Here is a 20,666-nt window from a genome sequence, read left to right as displayed (position 1 = left end):
GGCTAGCCTCCGAGGAGGGTCGCGCCTGCAGCCGGGCAGGACGGGCTTTCACCCTCGCGCTGTGCGCACGCCCACCCCTCTCCTCTCTTTCTAGGCACCGCGCGTCTTTTCTCTTTTTTTTCGGGCGAAGTAACTTTTGCATTCCCGCCTCCCCCGAGTCCTGGCGACCAGAGGCGGCGCCCAGCCTGGGGGCGGTTCCTTGGCATCGTCGGTCCTTGTCAGAGCCAGACTTTTGCTCCTGGGCTGGGTTTGCATCATCCCCATCACACCCTCCGGAGGAGAGGAGCCGGCCCCTTTCGGCCTCAGCTTCCGGCTGGGCGCAGACCCCCATCCCCCTCCAAGGCCCCTTCCCCTGCTGCGGTCCCCCTTCCCGCCGCCTCCTTTGACGAAGTCCTCTCCCCCCCACTCGGCAATATTTTCTTTCGCTCGCCCTCCTTGCCTCCTCCATTCGTTGTCTCACGTTTCCCACTCTTTGAGGAAGGATGGTTGATCTGGAGAGCGAAGTGCCCCCTCTGCCTCCCAGGTACAGGTTTCGGGATTTGCTGCTCGGGGACCAAGGATGGCAGAACGACGACAGGTGAGTGGTGTGCTGCAGTGTGGCTCCGGAGATACAGCTGGAAAAGGGAGGGATAGGGAGGCCGAAAGGCTAAAAGGAGGGAGACGAGGAAAGGGAGCCAGAGCTTGGGGGAGGGAGGGAGAGGGACTCTGACGTGTCTCTCCATTTTGACTATAGGGCAACTGGTGTAGGCAAGGAACTCCTTTTCACTTTCGGACCCCTGCAATGTATTTATTGCATGTATTTGGTGCTTATTCTTTTGTCTATCTGTGCTTTCCCAGGGTGTGGATGAGGCTGGTGTGAGAGGTATAGTATGTCCAAATGGCACGCAGCATCACTGCCGATCAGTTTTCATATTTTCCCCTTGGCTGTTGTTAATCAAATTCGAAAATGCATCCGAGTTGATTGAAAAAGCACACCTGATTAGGTGTCCACCTACCACTGGGAAATTTATGCTTTTTAAACATTTGGAGACGCAGGTAGACAGTTGGTTTCAATATGTAACAGGTAGTTAGTGAAAATGACAGCGTTTGCAATTGGAAAAACTCACTTTGAACGGGTAACCATGATTATTATTCATAATGTGTTCGTATAGCATGATCCAACCTTCTCATAAATAATGTATTTAACCTAAATAGTATATATGTCACAAAATTAAAACATAATTTTCAAAACTAGAGTGTTATTAGCAACATATTCCTCATGTGTTTTATCTGTAGCATCACTGCTTTGCCTCGTTAAACTTTTGGAATTACTCTTGTTATGTCTTACTATTATTTTTTAAAAAGCACATTTTATGTTTCATTGAATTTGGTATTTTCTGAAATAGTCATTTAGGTATCACATGCCACATTTCCTTGTTTTAAAATAATACGTGAATACTAACTAGACTTTCAACTCAACTGAAATGTTTCATTAAACTTCAGTTTGGTATTGCTGTTCTGTATTAATTACATAAAAACCCCATTATTGGCCCCATTCAGAATTTCCTTGTTCAACCACTGGGAAATACCTTCCTCCCATCTCAGCTCCCAATACAAACTCACACTACACACAGGGGATTCTATCTGGGGCATCAATTGTGGCCTTCTTCTTTGGTCTCATATTAGTAATTTAAAGGGATATAGATGTTTTGTAGATGATATTTCAGTTCAATCTCTTTAGGCAAAAATGTATACATTGATAAAAATTAAAGAATTCATACCAGTATGCTTGGTAAGTAAGGTGTTCTGGTTGACTAAAGATGAAGAAAAGAATATTTAAACAATTTCAGTGCTAATTGACATTTAGATACACTATTTTAACTTAGCTCACTGGCTCATCATAGAGATTGGATCTATATTTGTTACTTCAGGACATCAGGATCATCATGTATTAATTGAATAGAAATCCTCATTGCAAAAATGTGAGTTAGGCAGAGTACATAGAGGACATATTTCAGACTGGTGGTGGTAGACTTGTTTGTTTTTTAAACATCGTATCTAAGATAATAATTGCTTATGGGGTTGCCCTTACTTTTCTAGGGATGCTGAAGATATTTAGTTAATTTTGGTTAGTTGAATGCATCCTAAATGAGTCATTGCCATGTTAAAAAATGTTTTGCACTTTTAAAATCCCTTTTATAATATAAGTTTATACTAGCCCAAGTTTAACTCTAAAATTTGTCCGTATTTACTAATAAAGTATTGTTACCAAACTAAACTTGGGTCCACTTGCCTGTGCAGTAAAGCCAATCTACTGACAATGCTTTGTGGTGAAGGCAAAAGAAAAAGTGAAGTTGCTGAGTCGTGTCCAACTCTTTGCAACCCCGTGGACTGTAGCCTGCCAGGCTCCTCTGTCCATGGGATTTTCCAGGCAAGAATATTGGAGTGGGTTGCCATTTCCTTCTCCAGGGGCAACTACCTGACCTAGGGATGGAACCGAGTCTCCCGCAGTGCAGGCAGACTCTTTATCCTCTGAGCCACCAGGGAAGCCCTGGCAAGTGCAGCCTTTATTGCTGAGCCACCAGGGAAGCCCTGGCAAGTGCAGCCTTTATTTCAGGGCACCAAGCAAGGAGTCCAGGTAGCTGGTTCTAGAAATGCCTAAACTTCCCAATAGCTTTCAGGGAGATGTTTTTAAAGACAGAATGTGGAGGAGGTGCAGTTGTGCAGTGTGTACAACTCCTGGACATTCTTTTGATTGGTTGGTGATGAGGTAATCAGGAGTCTACATGTTCAACTTTCTGGTTCTAAACCAGCTTGGGGTCTACCAGGTTGTGGACAGCAGGAAGTTAACTTCTTCCACCTAGTGGGGGTCTTAGTGTCTGCAGAACAGCCTAAAGATCAGGGCTCAGAATGTTTTGATGGCTGTTGAGGTCCTTGACTTTGTTTAATGGCTGACATATTCTTATTTTGTTTTACTTGACTGTTTTCCTTTCTTTCTGCCATTTCCCCATTTCCCCAATTAAATTTATTCTTTGGAACTCAGCCTCGGAGGCTAAAGTTTTCTACAGACGAGGGGCAGGCAGAGGACATGGTGGGGGGAAATCTGTCTTGGAAACTCCCCATAGGGTCCTATTTGGTTACAGTATTAACATTTTAAACATTGTTCATTCACATTTAAAGGTGATTTTGTGCCTCCATGAAAACTTACTGTTTAATTTTGGTTTTGTTTGTTGTCCATCTTTGAAGACAAGATCCTTTGATTAATAGGGAGGACCCAGATTTCAGTGCTGTGTTTATTTATTCACTACCTGAGTGGCCTTAGGCAAGTCATTCAGCTGTTACAGATTTCAGTAATTTTATTTCTGTAAGATATTCCTGTAAAACTAGCAGTTTACACTGAGTACTTAGCTAGTGCTATAAGTTAGCTATCCTATAAGTTATATGTGTATGTGTGTGTGTAACATACATGTAAAGACATATGTATAAGTTAACTTACGATAGTTATTATTTCAGTCAATTCTCTGATAGTCCTTGAATTATAGATAATTATTTTAAGGACTAGGAAACTCAGTTTCTGGGAAATTAAATACTTGTTATGGTGATATACCTTACAAGTGTAAAGTGTAAAGTGTAAAGATGGGTTCAGTCCTTTGTGACTCAAATTACTTAGGAAGCTCCTAATTTCCCTCTACCTAATTAAATTTCAATTTATAAGAATAATTTTATGGAATCTAGCATAGGTGAGGTGCTCTTCATTGCATTCCCTTCTTAATCCACGAGTCTAAGTTTGCAAGTGAAGTCATCTCTTTTGCCTTTAGTGTGGTCACAAATTTTTCTTTGCCATTAAGTGTGAGTAGCAATGCTGTTCTCAGTTATCTTCGTGGGCTCAATTCCTACAGAGAAAAGGAGAAAGCACTCTTTAATCTGGGAATAAGTAGACAGTTCTGCCAACAGATGCATTTAGTGCTCTGCCCATATTTTCTGGATATTTTCTAGGAACACCCTCTGCCTGATATTTTTTGTTTGTTTCCTCTTGGCCTTACGTGCACACCCAGCCCTCTTGGAGAGCAAGTCAGAAGTACCACTGAGTAAATACAGATTTGTTAGATAAATACTGTAGCCTTCTAGTTCCTTGGTTGGGACCACTCTGGCTTATATTCTTTATACTGTGTCCTATGGGACCCCACTCTAATTGGTATAGGGGGGGTAACTGGCTTGATATTGTGAGCTTTATTAGCTTTCTTCCCTCTCTCCCTAACTGGTATTTTCTGGATCATTTCCCAAGTAAACTACTTACACTTCCATCCTTATCTCAAGGTCTGCTTCTGGTGGAATCTGCATCAAGATGGATATATTCCCCATCTAGAGGCACATTCTAGAAATGATGGGGGAGAATTAGAGGAGAGGAAAGTAGAGCTCTTCATTTTAAGAATTTTAAGTTCAATCTTAATAAGATATGGTGGATTGGCACATAAAAATGAGTGAGGCATATCACTGATGCATGAAGAGGTAATGTTAAAGAGGAAATACTGGTGAGTCTGTCATAATACAGAAGTGTATATTCCACACTATAGATTTTCTGTAAACTAACCACAGATAATTCACTTATATTTATATTTTACCACCTTTTGGTAGGGAAACAGATACATGTAAAACACATGTAATATGAATGTATATGCATAATGTATATGTAATAGATCTGTATTCTATGTGAAAGTGAAGTCGCTCAGTCCTGTCTGACTCTTTGTGACCCCCATGGACTGTAGCCTATTAGGCTCCTCCGACCATGGGATTTTCCAGGCAAGAGTACTGGAGTGGGTTGCCATTTCCTTCTCCAGGGGATCTTCCCAACCCAGGGATTGAACCCGGGTCTCCCACATTGTAGGCAGACGCTTTACCATCTAAGCCACCAGGGAAGTAATTCTATGTGAAATATATGGAATACTTATGTAATATACACATCAATGGATCATTGTGTAAATCTTATCCTCTAATGCTCATGTTCAGTTGTGTCCGACTCTTTGTGACCCCATGGACTGTAGCCTACCCGGCTCCTCTCTCCATGGGATTTCCCAGGCAAGAATACTGGAGTAGGGTTGCCTTTTCTTTCTCCAAGGGACCTTCCATGCGAAATGCCATGCTGGATGAAGCACAGTCTGGAATCAAGATTACAGGAAAAAAAATCAATAACCTTGGCTATTCAAATGACAGCACCCTTATGGCAGAAAGTTAAGAGGAACTAAAAAGCCTCTTCGGAGAAGGCAATGGCACCCCACTCCAGTAGTTTTGCCTGGAAAATCCCATGGATGGAGGATCCTGGTGGGCTGCAGTCCATGGGGTCGCTAAGAGTTGGACACGACTGAGCTGAAGTGAAAGCTCACTTTCACTTTTCACTTTTCACTTTCATGCATTGGAAAAGGAAATGGCAACCCACTCCAGTGTTCTTACCTAGAGAATCCCAGGGAGGGACGGGGAAGCATGGTGGGCTGCCGTCTATGGGGTCGCACAGAGTCGGACACAACTGAAGTGACTTAGCAGTAGCAGCAGCAAAAAGCCTCTTGATGAAACTGAGAGGAGAGTGAAAAAGTTGGCTTAGAACTCAACATTCAGAAAACTAAGATCATGGCATCTGGTCCAAACACTTCATGGAAAATAGATGGGGAAACAATGGAAACACTGACAGACTTTATTTTCTTGGGCTCCAAAGTCACTGCAGATGAAATTTCACATAGCCATGAAATTAAAAGACACTTGCTCCTTGGAAGAAAAGCTATGAAAAGCCTAGACAGCGTATTAAAAAGCAGAGATATTACTTTACCGACAATGGTCTGTCTAGTCAAAGCTATGGATTTTCCAGTATTCACGTATGGATGTGAGAGCTGGACCATAAAGAAGGCTGAGCACCAAAGAATTGATGCTTTTGAACTGTGGTGTTGGAGGAAACTCTTGAGCGTCCCTTGGACTGCAAAGAGATGAAACCAGTCAATCCTAAAGAAAATCAGTCTTGAATATTCTTTGGAAGGACTGATGCTGAAGTTGAAACTCCAATACTTTGGCCACCTGATGCGAAGAGCTGACTCATTGGAAAAGACCTTGATGCTGGAAAGATTGAAAGCAGGAGGAGAAAGGGATGACAGAGGATGAGATGGCTGGATGGCATCACTGACTCAATGGACATGAGTTTGAGTGAGCTCCGGGAGTTGGTGATGGACAGGGAAGCCTGGTGTCCTGCTGTCCATGGTGTCATAAAGAGTCAGACACGACTGAGTGACTGAACTGAACTGAGCAGTCTTTTATCCAGTCAGCTAATGTTTGAATGCATGCTACCTCTCAGGGCCTCGTGAAGTTAGGCTTTGGGAAGAACATAAGAAAGGATGTGAAAACAGGGCTTCATCAGGGAGGAGTTCACAGATATAATTTTAAGTGAATTTCTGCCAAGATGTTGACAGTATTGCTTATGTTATGATGATGTCCTTACATAATTTCTATTTTGAAAATGTCAAGAAGAGCATCCACCATTTGTAAGTAGTATATTCAGTGTTTGCTTGAGAATAAAGTAGCTAAAATCACTAGAGATGGCTCAAAGTCTTCTATATACTTTAAATCTAATATTTAGACTACTTAATATCATCAAAGTTACTCTGTAATTGAAACCAATATGAGTAGAGACTGAAAATTTAATTGATCTTCTGTGGGGACCATTCTGAAATACATAAAATTGTAGGGTTAAAAATACATTTTTTCCCTGTTTTAAGATTTATAAAATCATAAAGATTTAGAATATTCTCTTGCAGTTAAAGATTGGTAAATTTCAGGTCTTAAATGTCTTCCAACAGTTTAGACGAGCCATTCTCATCCTTCATCATGACTTAGTAATTTTAAAGTTTGGAACACAATGCACTAGATGTGGATAAATTGTCACAAGTGTAGATAAATTGCTGTTAATGGACAATTCTCAGTTGCAGTCATATGGGAGTAGGCCATTTAATTAACATTATTCTAGAGTTCAGATATTTGGTCAGGTGTTGCAACTCAAGTAATTTTAAGTGTATCATTCATATTTTATAGTTGACATTCACACATAATGCAAACAAGTCACCTAATGCATTGTGGTAATTGAAAATATAAAAGAACTTGAACAAAAAGTACAGTTCAATCAATTAATAGTTAAGAGGTATTTATAAAATGGAGAGAATGTTGGATAGCTTTTGGAGTATAGGTAAGTTTATATATCATACAATGTAAATATGTGACTTTATTTTTTGTTGTTATTTTTTCTTTGTATTTTTTTTTTAGTTTTCTATAAAAAAATTATTTTCTGTGACTTTACATAATCAAATTAATTGGGGTAATGGTTTTGGATTGGCACATGGCAAATTTATATGTTATCAATTTTATCTCCCTTATTAAATTATGTATTATTTTGAAAGTATCAATTTAATGTAAAGTTTTTATTCTGAATGTTTATATTCAGGTCAGTAATACACTTTTTAAAATATTTTGTGCTATTAAAAATAATTAAATTTTAATTTTACTGTTTAATTAATTATCCAGTTATCTGTATATTATCTATACATAGTGGAACCAACCATGCATATGCAATATCTATAAAAATGATTTCAGCATTTATTATTCAAGAGTCCACATAGTTCTATATCTGTTAGAGCTGTTGTATTAAGAGAAATCTCTGAATAAGGCAATAAAAATATTACCTGCTACTGATATAGGTAACGGTGCAAAAATTGACTTTACACACACACACATATTGTGTGTGTAAACCCACTGCAGAATTCTTGCTTGACATCACAGAAACAGAGAAGCCTGGTGGGCTACAGTCCATGGGGTCCCAAAGGAGTCAGACAAAACTGAGCAACTAACACTGGCCTTTTTTTTTTTAAAGATAAATAATATAAATAAAAATTTATTGTGGTCTTCAATATTGGTACAAAATAAACATTAAATTAATAATATGCTTAGCCATAATCTGTACCTTTAGGTTAATACTGAATGTGATACTTCTGGGGTTTCCAGTCATGCTCTTGTTCATATGTTTATATATTATTTTGTCATTGATGGTTCATCTGTTTTTATTAGTGTATTTGTGTATTGCTGATGTTGTCTTACTTATGTGTTGTGCTTGTCTCAATTGCCTTTAGAAACTGAAACAAAAATAAATATTTTTTACAGTGATATTTCACCAGTTCCTTTGTATATTTATACTATGAAATTAAATAATGGTGACCTTTTCTGAGCAATATTTGATACTTTTGATCAAGAGTTTTTTCAATCAAGATATTTTTAAATTAATGTTTTTCCTAAGTCTCAAGTTGCTAATTTAAAATTTCTCTATAAAAGAATCAAAACAATAGGTAATGATCCAGAAGAACAGTTACTTTTACTCTTTGACAGTTTTTGACTAGATATGGAATTTTTAAAATAGGTCTTGGGATCTTAATAATCAGATAGTAATCAGATTGCAATTTAAGAGAAAATTATTTAGAGAATAGTGAGAAGAAAGGTGCATATATAGCACTGAGAAAATCTCAGCCTCAGTACAAATTCAAACTGGTTGTATGCAGTCATAAAAACTACAATCCAAGCAAAGTTGGGGGACTTGCAGTCCCCTTCACACTGAGTGTACCGCCCAGGTAGAATAGATAAAGATAAACTGAACTACAAACTTCTTTCTGATAGCCATGGGGGTGGTATGTAAGGTTTTTAATGTTATAAGCAAATGAACCAAACGTTATGAAGAAGCAAATTATAAAGCCTACCTTAGATATATATTTTACCCTTGCATTTCTATAAAATATAGAATGTTGTTAATCTGTCAAACATTTAATATAATCCATATTAAATATACCTAATACACACTTATAAATAATGATTATTGTGTGTCAATTCTCATTGACATAGAAACTGAGAAATTTGCCACATATTGCAATCATGAGCTTTATTCTACCAACCAAATTACATTATTAGCTTTCTTTTGCCTAAGGCGATCATTAATACTGATAACATTTCTAAGTTATGCATTATGTCACTGTTGTTTTGTTATACGCTTGTGTATTGCAGAACAGAAACTGTGGTTCCTTAGGAGCTGAGGGTCCCTTGTATTCTCTACCATCTCTCACCCAAAGCCTTGTTCATGTACAGTTGGCCTCATCATTTGTCCCAGCATCTGGGTGCTGCATGACCTCGAGCCACTGTGATATTTGATTGCATATCTGTCATATACAAGGGAGACCACATATGTGTTTCCAGCAGATAAATAGAAGCTCAGACATTGTGAAGGCAAGAAAGCACTCTGAGAATGGCATTGGTTCCTTATGTCTGGTCATCTGGAAGCAGAAGAGTGAACACAAAATTTCTGACCTTGTTTTCTTAATAACCAGAACTAGATTCTCTTAAGGAGAATCTGAGTTGTAGTACAGTTTCAAGGGAAGGTGGAAGCACTGCTCTTTGAAAAGTAAATTATTTATGTAGATGAATTCAGTGTATCCCTGGTAGGTTTACTTGTCTGCTTTGGTTGGAAAGCGGGGATGGGATTGGAGTTGGGGAGGGGATTCCATAGAGGCTGAAAAGTTCACATACCCTGAAAGGAGTAGAGGGGATGTACTCCTAGGGCTCAAGAAAGAGCATTTGCAGAAAAGCAAGACCAGGGAAGTGAGATTTCTCTCCCCAATTTTTTCTTGGATCAATCATATTGATCGTTGTCATTTTCTTTTTTTTTCTTCTGTGACAAATAGAAGCAGTGAGGGAAAAACAGACAGAAAAACCTAGGCTGAGAAACCTGGCTGGTCCATAGGGCACTGTTGACTGACAGCGAGTCCCTTTCCTGTTCAGATTCATTACTGGGCCTGTCTTTGGATTGTGCTTCAGCTCTCTTGCTCAGTATGCTCAGTCACGTACAACTCTTTTGTGACCCCATGGGCTGTAGCCCAGGCTCCTTTGTCCATAGGATTCCCCAGAAAAGAATACTGGAGTTGGTTGCCATTTCCTCCTCTTGGGGATCTTCCTGACCCAGGGATGGAACCTGCGGCTTCTGTGTCTCCTGCATTAGCAGGCGGATTCTTTACTGCTCCACCATCTGGGAAGCCCTTTAGCTCTCTTAGCACTACTGCGATGATGCCCCGGCTTTAAAGATTAAGAATCATTTCTCTCTGTGTGCGTCTTCCTGGAACTCAGAGTTTTATTACTTCTTCTTTTCACATTGCCCAAGTCTGTGTGAGAATAGGAGCTTGCACACAAAGCCAGAAACCTCTGAATCTAAGGACTAAAGGGCAGCTTGTTCTTGGCTGCCTTGCATTGCACCTTGCACAGAAACAGAATGATGAACTGCTATATCTGGGGCATCCTTAACTCATCTTGTAAAGTACCGTGTGAAGAGGGATAAAAGCAAATTGACACATTTTAGCCTCATTCAACTCCCTGTGGGAAGACTTGAAGATTGTCCACATATTGCAGACAACCTGGGACAGAAGGACCAAATGTGTGGTTTAATAATGGACAGCCTGTGGTGTCAGGTCTGTCAAAAGTGAAAATGCCAGTCCATGCTCTCAGAATCGGATCCGGTGATTAGTAAGCTGCACAAGCTGGTCAACAGGGACAGTGATGACTTTAGTCACTGCTGCACCATGCGGTGATGACACTGGCCAATTATAGATGAAAGCTTTCAGTGTTATGTTTCTATTTCTTGTCTATCTCTCTACAAGAGTTCCTGTGCTATGCCACCTGTTTCCCCTGAAAATACAGAAGATGAAATGAAAATAGATGATGATATGAAGAGGGTGTAGAACACCACACATTGTTCTAAGCATGTGTATTATTTCACTGAATCTTCACACCAGCTCTGAGGAATCTGGTTATCTTCCCCTTCTTACAGATGAATGTCCCGAGGTACAGAAATTCATGCCTTGTTCCCAGTTACATAACCCTAAGAGCTAGAACCAGAATCTAATTAATCTGCCTACCGACTATGTTTACAACTAAACAAATGTGGTTTAATGCTGTGAAATAACAGACAGAACAAAATGCAAACAAATGTGAATACTTTGGAAAGTAGAAAAATCACAGACCATCTGCATCCCTTTAGGCCAGCATCACTTGAGTAACTCAACAGGAAAGTTACAGAATTTTTGAAACTGATGACATTTTCTGGGAGAAAATAATTTCCCCCACTCCATATAGAGTACTGTTCTTTTCACAATCTGAAGAAAGTGGATTGAAGTAGGGAATTAGTGAAACAATCAAGGCAGAGATTTATTTATTTAAATATTTATTGCTGTTTTTATTAAAGATAGGCTAGAGGTAATTGACTGGGGAAGGAAATGGCAATCCACTCCAGTATTCTTGCCTGGGAAATAACATGGCCAGAGGAACCTGCTGGGCTATAGTCTGTGGGGTCACAAGAAGTTGGACACGACTTAGTAATTGAGTATGCATGGGCAACCTCAGAGAAGGAAATAGCAACCCACTCCAGTGTTCTTGCCTGGAGAATTCCATGGACGGAGGAGCCTGGCAGGCTACAAGTCCATGGGGTCTCAGAGAGTCAGCAGGACTACGCGACTATCACTCATGCATGGGTAAAGGTAATTGACATCCCAGGAGGCACAACAGTTCACAACAACTACCTTTCTTTTTATACGGCTAGGTTTTTTGTTTTGTTTTTAAATATTTCTCATGTAACTTTGGGATTTTCTACTATACTTTTACTCCCTAAGATATTGGTACCTACCTGAAATTAATTTTTCTCAGCCATCTTGCTGATGCTCATGGAAACCCTCTTGTGAGATGTTATGATGTCTAAATGTGGTGATGTGAAATTACTTAATGGAGGCCTTAATATGGAGGCGTACCTATTAGTATGTTTCACCTGTTTTAAAAAAAATTGCAGTGATCCACATAAACACCTGCAATATCATAAATAGAAAAACAGAGCTGAAGGAAAATGCCATAAAGGGGCAAAAATGAATCCAGTATAGAGTCGGTACACACTAAGAATTCCATGATTCTCTAAGTAGCTACTGGAGATGGACAACAGAGTTAGCAAGAGCAAAAGACATCATCAGTCACATAAGATGAGAAATAAACCTGTAGCTCAGGAGGAATACAGCTTGTCTTGGTGTTCAAATTGAAAGGACATTGTTCCCAGGGATCTTGCCTGGTGTACAGTGTCCTCACCCACTCTTCTGTCATAAAAGAATAGCAGATTTCACAAGACTTTTGTGATATTCTCACTGCCAGGTGCTGATATAACTAGAAAGAATTATTCATTTCAAGCACATCTACAGGACACACATAAGTGTATTTCAGGACAAAAAAAAGAAACACTCCATGTTACTGATGGGTTATAGTCTTTCATGTGATCATCCTTAAAAAGTTTAAATATAGATAGATATATAGATGGCTTTGATTCAGAATTAAGAATGAAGTGAGTTTAGAGCTGTATTCTTTGTTGTGAACCTGAAGGATAAATGTAATCAGTAGAGCCTGGGATCAGTTACTGAATGTAGAATCTATAAGGATTCTAACCAAAACACAAGCCTGAATTGTAGTTATTCTCACCTGCTCAGAAATGTTAGATTAATTTATTTTCCTTTCCCACAAATACCTAAAGTATATATTATATAATTTAATATTATGTTAAGACTTTGTAAATATCCTGAATTTAATTATTCATATAGCCCTTTCTTATCTTCATACACATAGAGATATATGTTAAATGCATAGTTTTTACAGCAGACTTCTGGTTGCTAAGTAATTGATAAAAATAGCCTCAAACTAGAATATTTTTTCAGTTTATCCACCATCACCAATATCATTATAATCCTCCAGAATTCTCCATTTCAAAACTTCACAGTAGTTTTGTATTGTCTTTTCAACTTGCTTCTTTTAAGTTAGTTTTTGATCTCTATCCTTTTTTGGTAGGATTTCATTCTTTCTTATTTAAATTAATGTAACTCTTGTTAGCACACTTCATTGTTGCAAGCCTTTCCACTTCATTGTTGCAAGCCTTTCCCTTGCACCCCACCTCCAATAATCTCTATGGCCCACTCAAGTCTCATTCAACTCAAGCGTTTTCATCACATTCTTCTTAACACACTTTTAACATAATATTCATGTCACTGATGCTTATTATGTGAAATTTAAACTGCTCAGCCTAGTATTCAATATTCCTGACTAACTGACTCCTCAGTTTTTTTTTTTCCTGAGAATACATTTTTATGTTTTCAAAGTGCAGGTACAATTTTTTTTAAATGAATCAATTTATTTAAACTAAAACAAACAATTCACCCATTTCTCCCACTTCTTATCTGAGCCCCTGGCAACCAGCAGTCTGTTTTTTGTATCTGTGAGCTTTTTCATTTTTAAAATTTATATATATATATTTTTTAGATTCCACATATAAGAGAGATCATATGGTATTTGTCTCTCTCTGTCTTATTTCACATAGCATAATGCCCTTGAGGTCCATTTGTGTTGTTACAAATGAAGATTTCATTCTCTCTCTTTTTTAATGGGTGAAATACATATATATTACACACACACACACACACACACATGGCAGAATTTATTTATTACATTCATCCATCAGTGGAGTCTTAGATTGTTTCTGTATGTTACCTATTATAAATATTGATATGAACATAGGGTTGCATATATCCCTTTGAGTTCATATTTTCATTTTTTTCAGATAAATACCCGAAAGTGGAGTTTCTGGATCACATTATAGTTCTATTTTTAATTCTTTGAAGAACTTTGTAGTGTTTTCCATGAGGAACTGCATCAATTTACATTCTCAGCAGTGCAGGAGGGTGCCCTTTTCTTCACAACCTCTGCAACAGTTGTTATATTGTTCTTTTTGTTCATAGTAGCCATTCTGAATGATATCTCAGTGTGGCTTTGATTTACATTTTCTTGATGACTAATGATACTGAGACTTTTTTCATTGGCCGGTTGATTGTCTGTCTTTTTGAAAAAAAAAAAAAAAAAGTATATTCGGATTTTCTGCCCATTTATTAATTGGATTGCTTGCTTTTTTGCTCTTGAGTTGTATGTGTATGTGTGCTTAGTCACTTAGTTGTGGACTAGGTAGACTGTAGCCCACCAGGGTCCTCTGTCCATGATGTATCCCAGACAAGAATACTGAACTGGATTGACATTTCCTACTCCAGGAGATCTCAACCCAGAGATCAAACCTGTTTCTCTGGCATCTCCTGCATTGGCATGTGGATTTTCTACCACTGTTCCACCTGGGAAGCCCATTGAATTGTGTAAGTTCTTTATATATTTTGGATATCAGTCCCTTATGAGATTTATCAATTGCATATATTTTCTTTCATTAAGTAAGCAGCCTTTTCAGTTTGTTGATGGTTTCCTCTTCTGTGTAGAAGCTTTCTAGTTTTAAGTAGTTCCATCTGTTTACTTTTGCTTTTGTTGCCTTTCATTTTGGTCTCAGATTAAAATGATCACCAAGGCCTGTGTGAGGGACCTTACTGCCTGTGTTTTCTTCTAGGAGTTTTATAGTTTCAGGTGTTACGTTCAAGTCTTTAATCCACAGTTAATTTTTTGCATGGTGTAAGATCATTGTCCAGTTTAATTCTTTTGTGTGTAGCTGTCCAATTTTCCCAGCACAATTTATTGAAGAGACTGTCCTTGCCCTAACTGTATATTCTCTCCTCCTTTGTTGTAAATTAATTGACCAAATATGCATGGGCTTATTTTTGGGTTCTCTATTCTGTTCTGATCAAGTGTCTGTTTTTGTACTAATACCATACTGTTTTGATTATTATAGCTTTGTAATATATTTTGACACCAGAGAGCATGTTGCCTCCAGCTTTGTTTTCCCTTCTCAAGATTGATTTGACTATTTGGGTTCTTTTATGATTCCATTAAAATTTTAGGTTTCTATGAAGAATGCCACTGGAATATTGATATGGATTGTACTGAATCTCTAGATTACCTTGAGTACTGTGGACATTTTACCAATATTAATTCTCTCAATCCATGAGTACATAATACCTTCTTTAATTTTCCCAAAACAGCTTTTTGAAATTTAGTCACTGTGGTTATTCACAGAAATAACTCCCCACCTCCCTTGCCAATATACAGTTCATTGCTCTTTCTGGTATCACACCATGATCTGAGACTGTTCAGCATCTCTTCCTTTTCTCATCATCCCTTACTTCATGATTGGGCCCAGAACTGAACACAGAGCCAGAGTTACTAATTAAACCTTTGAAATCACTCAGGCTACTCAATATATTTTGCATATCATTATGTGGTTTTATAATTACTTGTATGTTATTTTAGGTATAACATACAACTTTCTAGGGAAAAAGTCATGTCGTCAATTTATTTGAGGTCTTTCTACATTGTTTAGCATATATGGTTTACACAAAGCCTCCAAGAATTTTAATTTTGTAATATAAGGAAGATATTTTTAAAAGAAAAAGTCACAACTATGAATATATATATGTGCATCACATACATACATATATACATTATTATAATAAAAGTGCAAGATCATTTCAGTTTGAAATGTTTTTCCACTTGGATGTAAAATATTTTTTTAAAGCCCCTTCTAAACCTAGGTATGTAGCTTAAATCATTTGACTTGAAAAATACCATTCCCATTTCTAATTTAATATTCACGAGGAGCTTTCCTATGGAAATGGCAAAGCAGAATGTATCTCAGTCCATAATTCATACAGTGACAGTTCAAATGACTGTTAAAGTGAATTCTGAATTTTACGTACAGGGCCATTCAGTGAAAGCCATCAGTCTGCTTGACAGTCAACAGCTGTTTCAGTGTCCAAGAGACTGGTGGAGGTGTTGAAAAGAGCACATAGGTAGTGGTACTAACTCTTACATAATTGGGATGAACAGAAGGAATTCTTTTTGGTCTTAAATCCTATAAAAAAATTTTTTTTTCTTCTTATTGAGAAACAGTGCTTATAATAGTTGAGTATGTTTAATTTTTCAGTGTTAGTGTGAATAGAATGATTTTCAAGAGGAATAAAAAAAATATGTGAAATATATCAGTGACAGCTATCTAAACATGGTCCAATTCTTTGAATAGAAAAAGGCACATTATTCCTAAACATGTATATGCCTATTATTATTCTATTTACTGAGTCAAATCCTTAACTGGTGTTTCTGTCCAATGGAATGAACACATTTGATTTCACTTCAGTCTCCTTTTTAGTATCAGAAAGAAGCTGGTAATACATCTCTCTACCACATGGTAAGTAGGAGAGAAACAAACTCTAGTCATTTACAAAAATATATAATTAAATGTGCTTCAAAAAAGGACTAATTAAAATGTTCATTATAAAGATGCTCTTACTTGCTGATTCTGTTCCTCCTGCTACATATTCCAAGTAATATGTCCTTTTAGTAAACCCATGTAATGAAGTCAAGGGAAGTTCCTCTGTGCATCCCAATTTATGCTCACATTGAACTTATTCCTGCTACCATGTGCATTAGGATGATAAGAAGTGCTTGAAAGATATGGTCCCATCTTTATCGCACCCTTGAACTTGTGTTGGAAGACATAAGACTTGCAAAACAATTCAGATAAAGTAGAACACTGTATAAAGTAGCAGTCACCAACCTTTTTGGCACCAGGGACAGGTTTTGTGAAAGACAGTTTTTCCACAGATTGGTGGTGGTGGGGAGGGGAAATGATTTCAGGATGATTCAAGCACAGTAGGGTTGATGCTCCTATGAGAATATAATGCTGCTACTGATCTGACAGAAGGTGGAACTCAGGCGGTAATGCAAGCAATGGGGAGCAGCTTTAAATACAGTAAAGTTTCTCTTTCTGGCCCACCACTCACCTGCTGCTCTGTTGTGGCCTGGGTCCTAACTGGCTGTGGACTGGTGGCCTGGGGGGCTGGCGATGCCTGGTATGAGATATGGGAGTATTAGAAAAAGCTTTCTGCAGAGTTTTAGAAAGCAAGTAAATTTTTATGTTAAGATTCACGTATTAGACATCAAGTGGTAACAGCTAGTACAAATGGTGGATCTTCCATGGGGCATGTTCTAGGAAAAGATGCAATAAGTAAACTGGATTGGACATAATATAGTATACTTGTGGATCAATAATGGATATCAATAGTTTGGGGAAAGACCATAGGAGCATTTATATTGCCAAGTGGAAGAGTGTGATTTTTTTTTTTCCCTATAGACTGTGGGGAATTGTTGAAAGGCTTCAAATAAATAAGTGGCTTTATCAAATGTGTAGTTTTAGAAACTACAGAGAGAGTAGAGAAGTTCATCAGACTACTTTAATGAGCTAAAAGAGAACAAGCAATGATGATGAAAATGTACTCCCTCCAAAATCCAGTAAGAAACTTTGGAAGTGTCATTATCAAATGTGAACATGGATTGTGGTGAATATCAATGTTGTGAAATAAGAGGAAATATTAAAAGAAGGTCAATTTCAGTTAGTATTTGTCATGTTTATGCAATGCAATTTTATATCATTCATTAGGGTTATAAATTCTAGGGGACAAAATCTCTAGAGTCTAATTACACCTTGCAAAACATCCAAGAAAATTGCTACTTAATATACTCATTTTCTTTATTGATAAAATTGCATTCATCTCAACAAGCAGTACATAATTCCTGACCACGAATTGTGGTCTGTGCTAAGTCCCTGAAAACAAAGTAAAAGGTGTTGTGCTAAGTCACTTCAGTCGTGTCCAACTCTTTGTGACCCCATGGACTACAGCCCATCAGGCTCTTCTGTTCATGGGGTTCTCCAGGCAAGAGTACTGCAGTGTGTTGCCATTTCCTTCTCCAAAAAAGTGTTCAGTACAGTTCAGTTCAGTCGCTCAGTTGTGTCAGACTCTTTGCGGCCCCATGAACTGCAGCACGCCAGGCCTTCCTGTCCATCACCAACTCCTGGAGTTGACTCAAACCCATGTCCACTGAGTTGGTGATGCCATCCAGCCATCTCATCCTCTCTTGTCCCTTCCTCCTCCTGCCCTCAATCTTTCACAGCATCAGAGTCTTTTCCAATGAATCAGCTCTTCACATCAGGTGGCCAAAGTATTGGAGTTTCAGCTTCAACATCAGTCCTTCCAATGAACACTCAGGACTGATCTCCTTTAGGATGGACTGGTTGGATCTCCTTGCAGCCCAAGGGACTTTCAAGAGTCTTCTCCAACACCACAGTTCAAAAGCATCAATTCTTCAGTGCTCAGCTTTCTTTATAGTCCAACTCACACATCCATACGTGACCAGTGGAAAAACCATAGCCTTGACTAGACGAAACTTTGTTGGCAAAGTAATGTCTCTGCTTTTTAATATGCTGTCTAGTTTGGTTATAACTTTCCTTCCAAGGAGTAAGCATCTTTTAATTTCATGGCTGCAATCACAATCTTCAGTGATTTTGGAGCCCAAAAAAATAAAGTCAGCCACTGTTTCCCCATCTATTTGCCATGAAGTGATGGGACAGGATGCCATGATCTTAGTTTTCTGAATGTTGAGCTTTAAGCCAACTTTTTCACTCTCCTCTTTCACTTTCATCAAGAGGCTCTTTAGTTCTTCACATTCTGCCATAAGGATGGTGTCATCTGCATATCTGAGGTTACTGATATTTCTCCTGGCAATCTTAATTCCAGCTTGGGCTTCATCCAGCCCAGGCTTCATCCAGCCCAGCATATCTCATGATGTACTCTACATATAAGTTAAATAATCAGGGTGACAATATACAGCCTCAGTGTACTCCTTTTCCTATTTGAAACCAGTCTGTTGTTCCATGTCCAGTTCTAATTGTTGCTTCCTGACCTGTATACAAGTTTCTCAAGAGGTACGTCAGGTGGTCTGGTATACCCATCTCTTTCAGGATTTTCCACAATTTATTGTGATCCACACAGTCAAAGGCTTTGGCAAAGTCAATAAAGCAGAAATAGATGTTTTTCTGGAACTCTCTTGCTTTTTTGATGATCCAGCGGATATTGGCAATTTTATCTCTGGTTCCTCTGCCTTTTCTAAAACCAGCTTAAACATTTGGAAGTTCATGGTTCATGTCTTGCTGAAGGCTGGCTTGGAGACTTTTAAGCATTACCTTACTAGCGTGTGAGATGAGTGCAATAGTGCGGTAGTTTGAGCATACTTTGGCATTGCCTTTCTTTGAGATTGGAATGAAAACTGACCTTTTCCAATCCTGTGGCCCCTGCTGAGTTTTCCAAATTTGCTGGTATATTGAGTGCAGCATTTTCACAGCATCATCTTCCAGGATTTGAAATAGCTCAACTGGAATTCCATCACCTCCACTAGCTTTGTTCCTAGTGATGCTTCCTAAGGCCTTCTTGACTTCCCATTCCAGGATGTCTGGCTCTAGGTGAGTGATCACACCGTCATGATTATCTGGGTCATGAAGATCTTTTTTTGTACAGTTCTTCTGTGTATTCTTGCCACCTCTTCTTAATATCTTCTGCTTCTGTTAGGCCCCTACCATTTCTTTCCTTTATTGAGCCCATCTTTGCATGAAATCTTCCCTTGGTATCTCTAATTTTCTGAAGAGATCTCTGGTCTTTTCCATTCTATTGTTTTCCTCAATTTCTTTGCACTGGTCACAGAAGAAGGCTTTCTCATCTCTCCTTGCTATTCTTTGGAACTCTGCATTCTTATGGGTATGTCTTTCCTTTTCCCCTTTTTTTCCACTTCCCTTCTTTTCACAGCTATTTGTAAAGCCTCCTCAGACAGCCATTTTGCTTTTTTGCATTTCTTTTTCTTGCGGTTACCAACCGTCATTTATTTTAGGAAGGTGAGAAGGACAAATAAATAGTAATTATTCTACAGCATACTATATAAAAGTAATATTAGTATGAACAGATTATGAAGCTAGTACAGAAGAAAATTATTATGATATAAATATAGTAATTAATCATGATATTACAAAGAGGAAATAATTATTGTGATATATAAACAATAATAAATAATTGTGATATTACACACATTAGCACATATAAAAGCTAATGTCATATGTCATATTTAATCCTTTTAAAATTTACTGCTTTTGTATTCTTCACAACATGGCAACACAGATGGTAAGGTAGACTAATCCTGTTTCATTTTATAGGTACAAACTCCACTAAAGAGAATTTTATCTTTTTTCTTCTTCTTTTTCTCATTGAAGTAGTTGATTTACAATATCATGTTAGTTTTAGGTGTACAGCCTTCAGTTTTACATTCAGTTATACATCAGATCAGATCAGTCGCTCAGTCGTGTCCGACTCTTTGCAACCCCATGAATCACAGCATTCCAGGCCTCCCTGTTTATCACCAACTCCTGGAGTTTACTCAGACTCACGTCCATCGAGTCAGTGATGCCATCCAGCCATCTCATCCTCTGTCGTCCCCTTCTTCTCCTGCCCCCAATCCCTCCCAGCATCAGAGTCTTTTCCAATGAGTCAACTGTTCGCATGAGGTGGCCAAAGTACTGGAGTTTCAGCTTTAGCATCATTCCTTCCAAAGAAATCCCAGGGCTGATCTCCTTCAGAATGGACTGGTTGGATCTCCTTGAAGTCCAAGGGACTCTCAAGAGTCTTCTCCAACACCAGAGTTCAAATGCATCAATTCTTCGGTGCCCAGCCTTCTTCACAGTCCAACTCTCACATCCATACGTGACTACAGGAAAAACCATAACCTTGACTAGACGAATCTTTGTT

The 20,666-nt window shown here is 38.3% G+C and overlaps 1 protein-coding gene across 15 annotated transcripts in view; it reads left to right on the top strand.

The window, feature by feature from the left end:
• Nucleotides 1-226: 226 nt before the first annotated feature.
• Nucleotides 227-20,666, top strand: part of KCNT2 (potassium sodium-activated channel subfamily T member 2) — a 431,812-nt gene continuing 411,372 nt past the window's right edge. For 13 of the 15 annotated variants that reach the window (XR_015143756.1, XR_015143755.1, XR_015143754.1 and 10 more), the window contains exon 1: nt 227-577. Coding sequence is in view for 8 of the 15 variants with exons in the window: in XM_086345575.1 (XP_086201701.1) it covers nt 483-577 (95 nt within the window). In the remaining 7 variants the exon portion in view is untranslated. The remainder of the gene's footprint in view (nt 578-20,666) is intronic. The other 2 variants (XR_015143759.1, XR_015143758.1) reach the window with 1 other exon arrangement.

This window comes from Bos grunniens, chromosome 16, assembly GCF_055505025.1.
Source record: "Bos grunniens cultivar Pamir isolate PY7600 chromosome 16, Bosgru_T2T1.0, whole genome shotgun sequence".
Lineage (NCBI taxonomy): Eukaryota > Metazoa > Chordata > Mammalia > Artiodactyla > Bovidae > Bos > Bos grunniens.
This window is presented reverse-complemented; position numbering and strand designations above follow the sequence as displayed.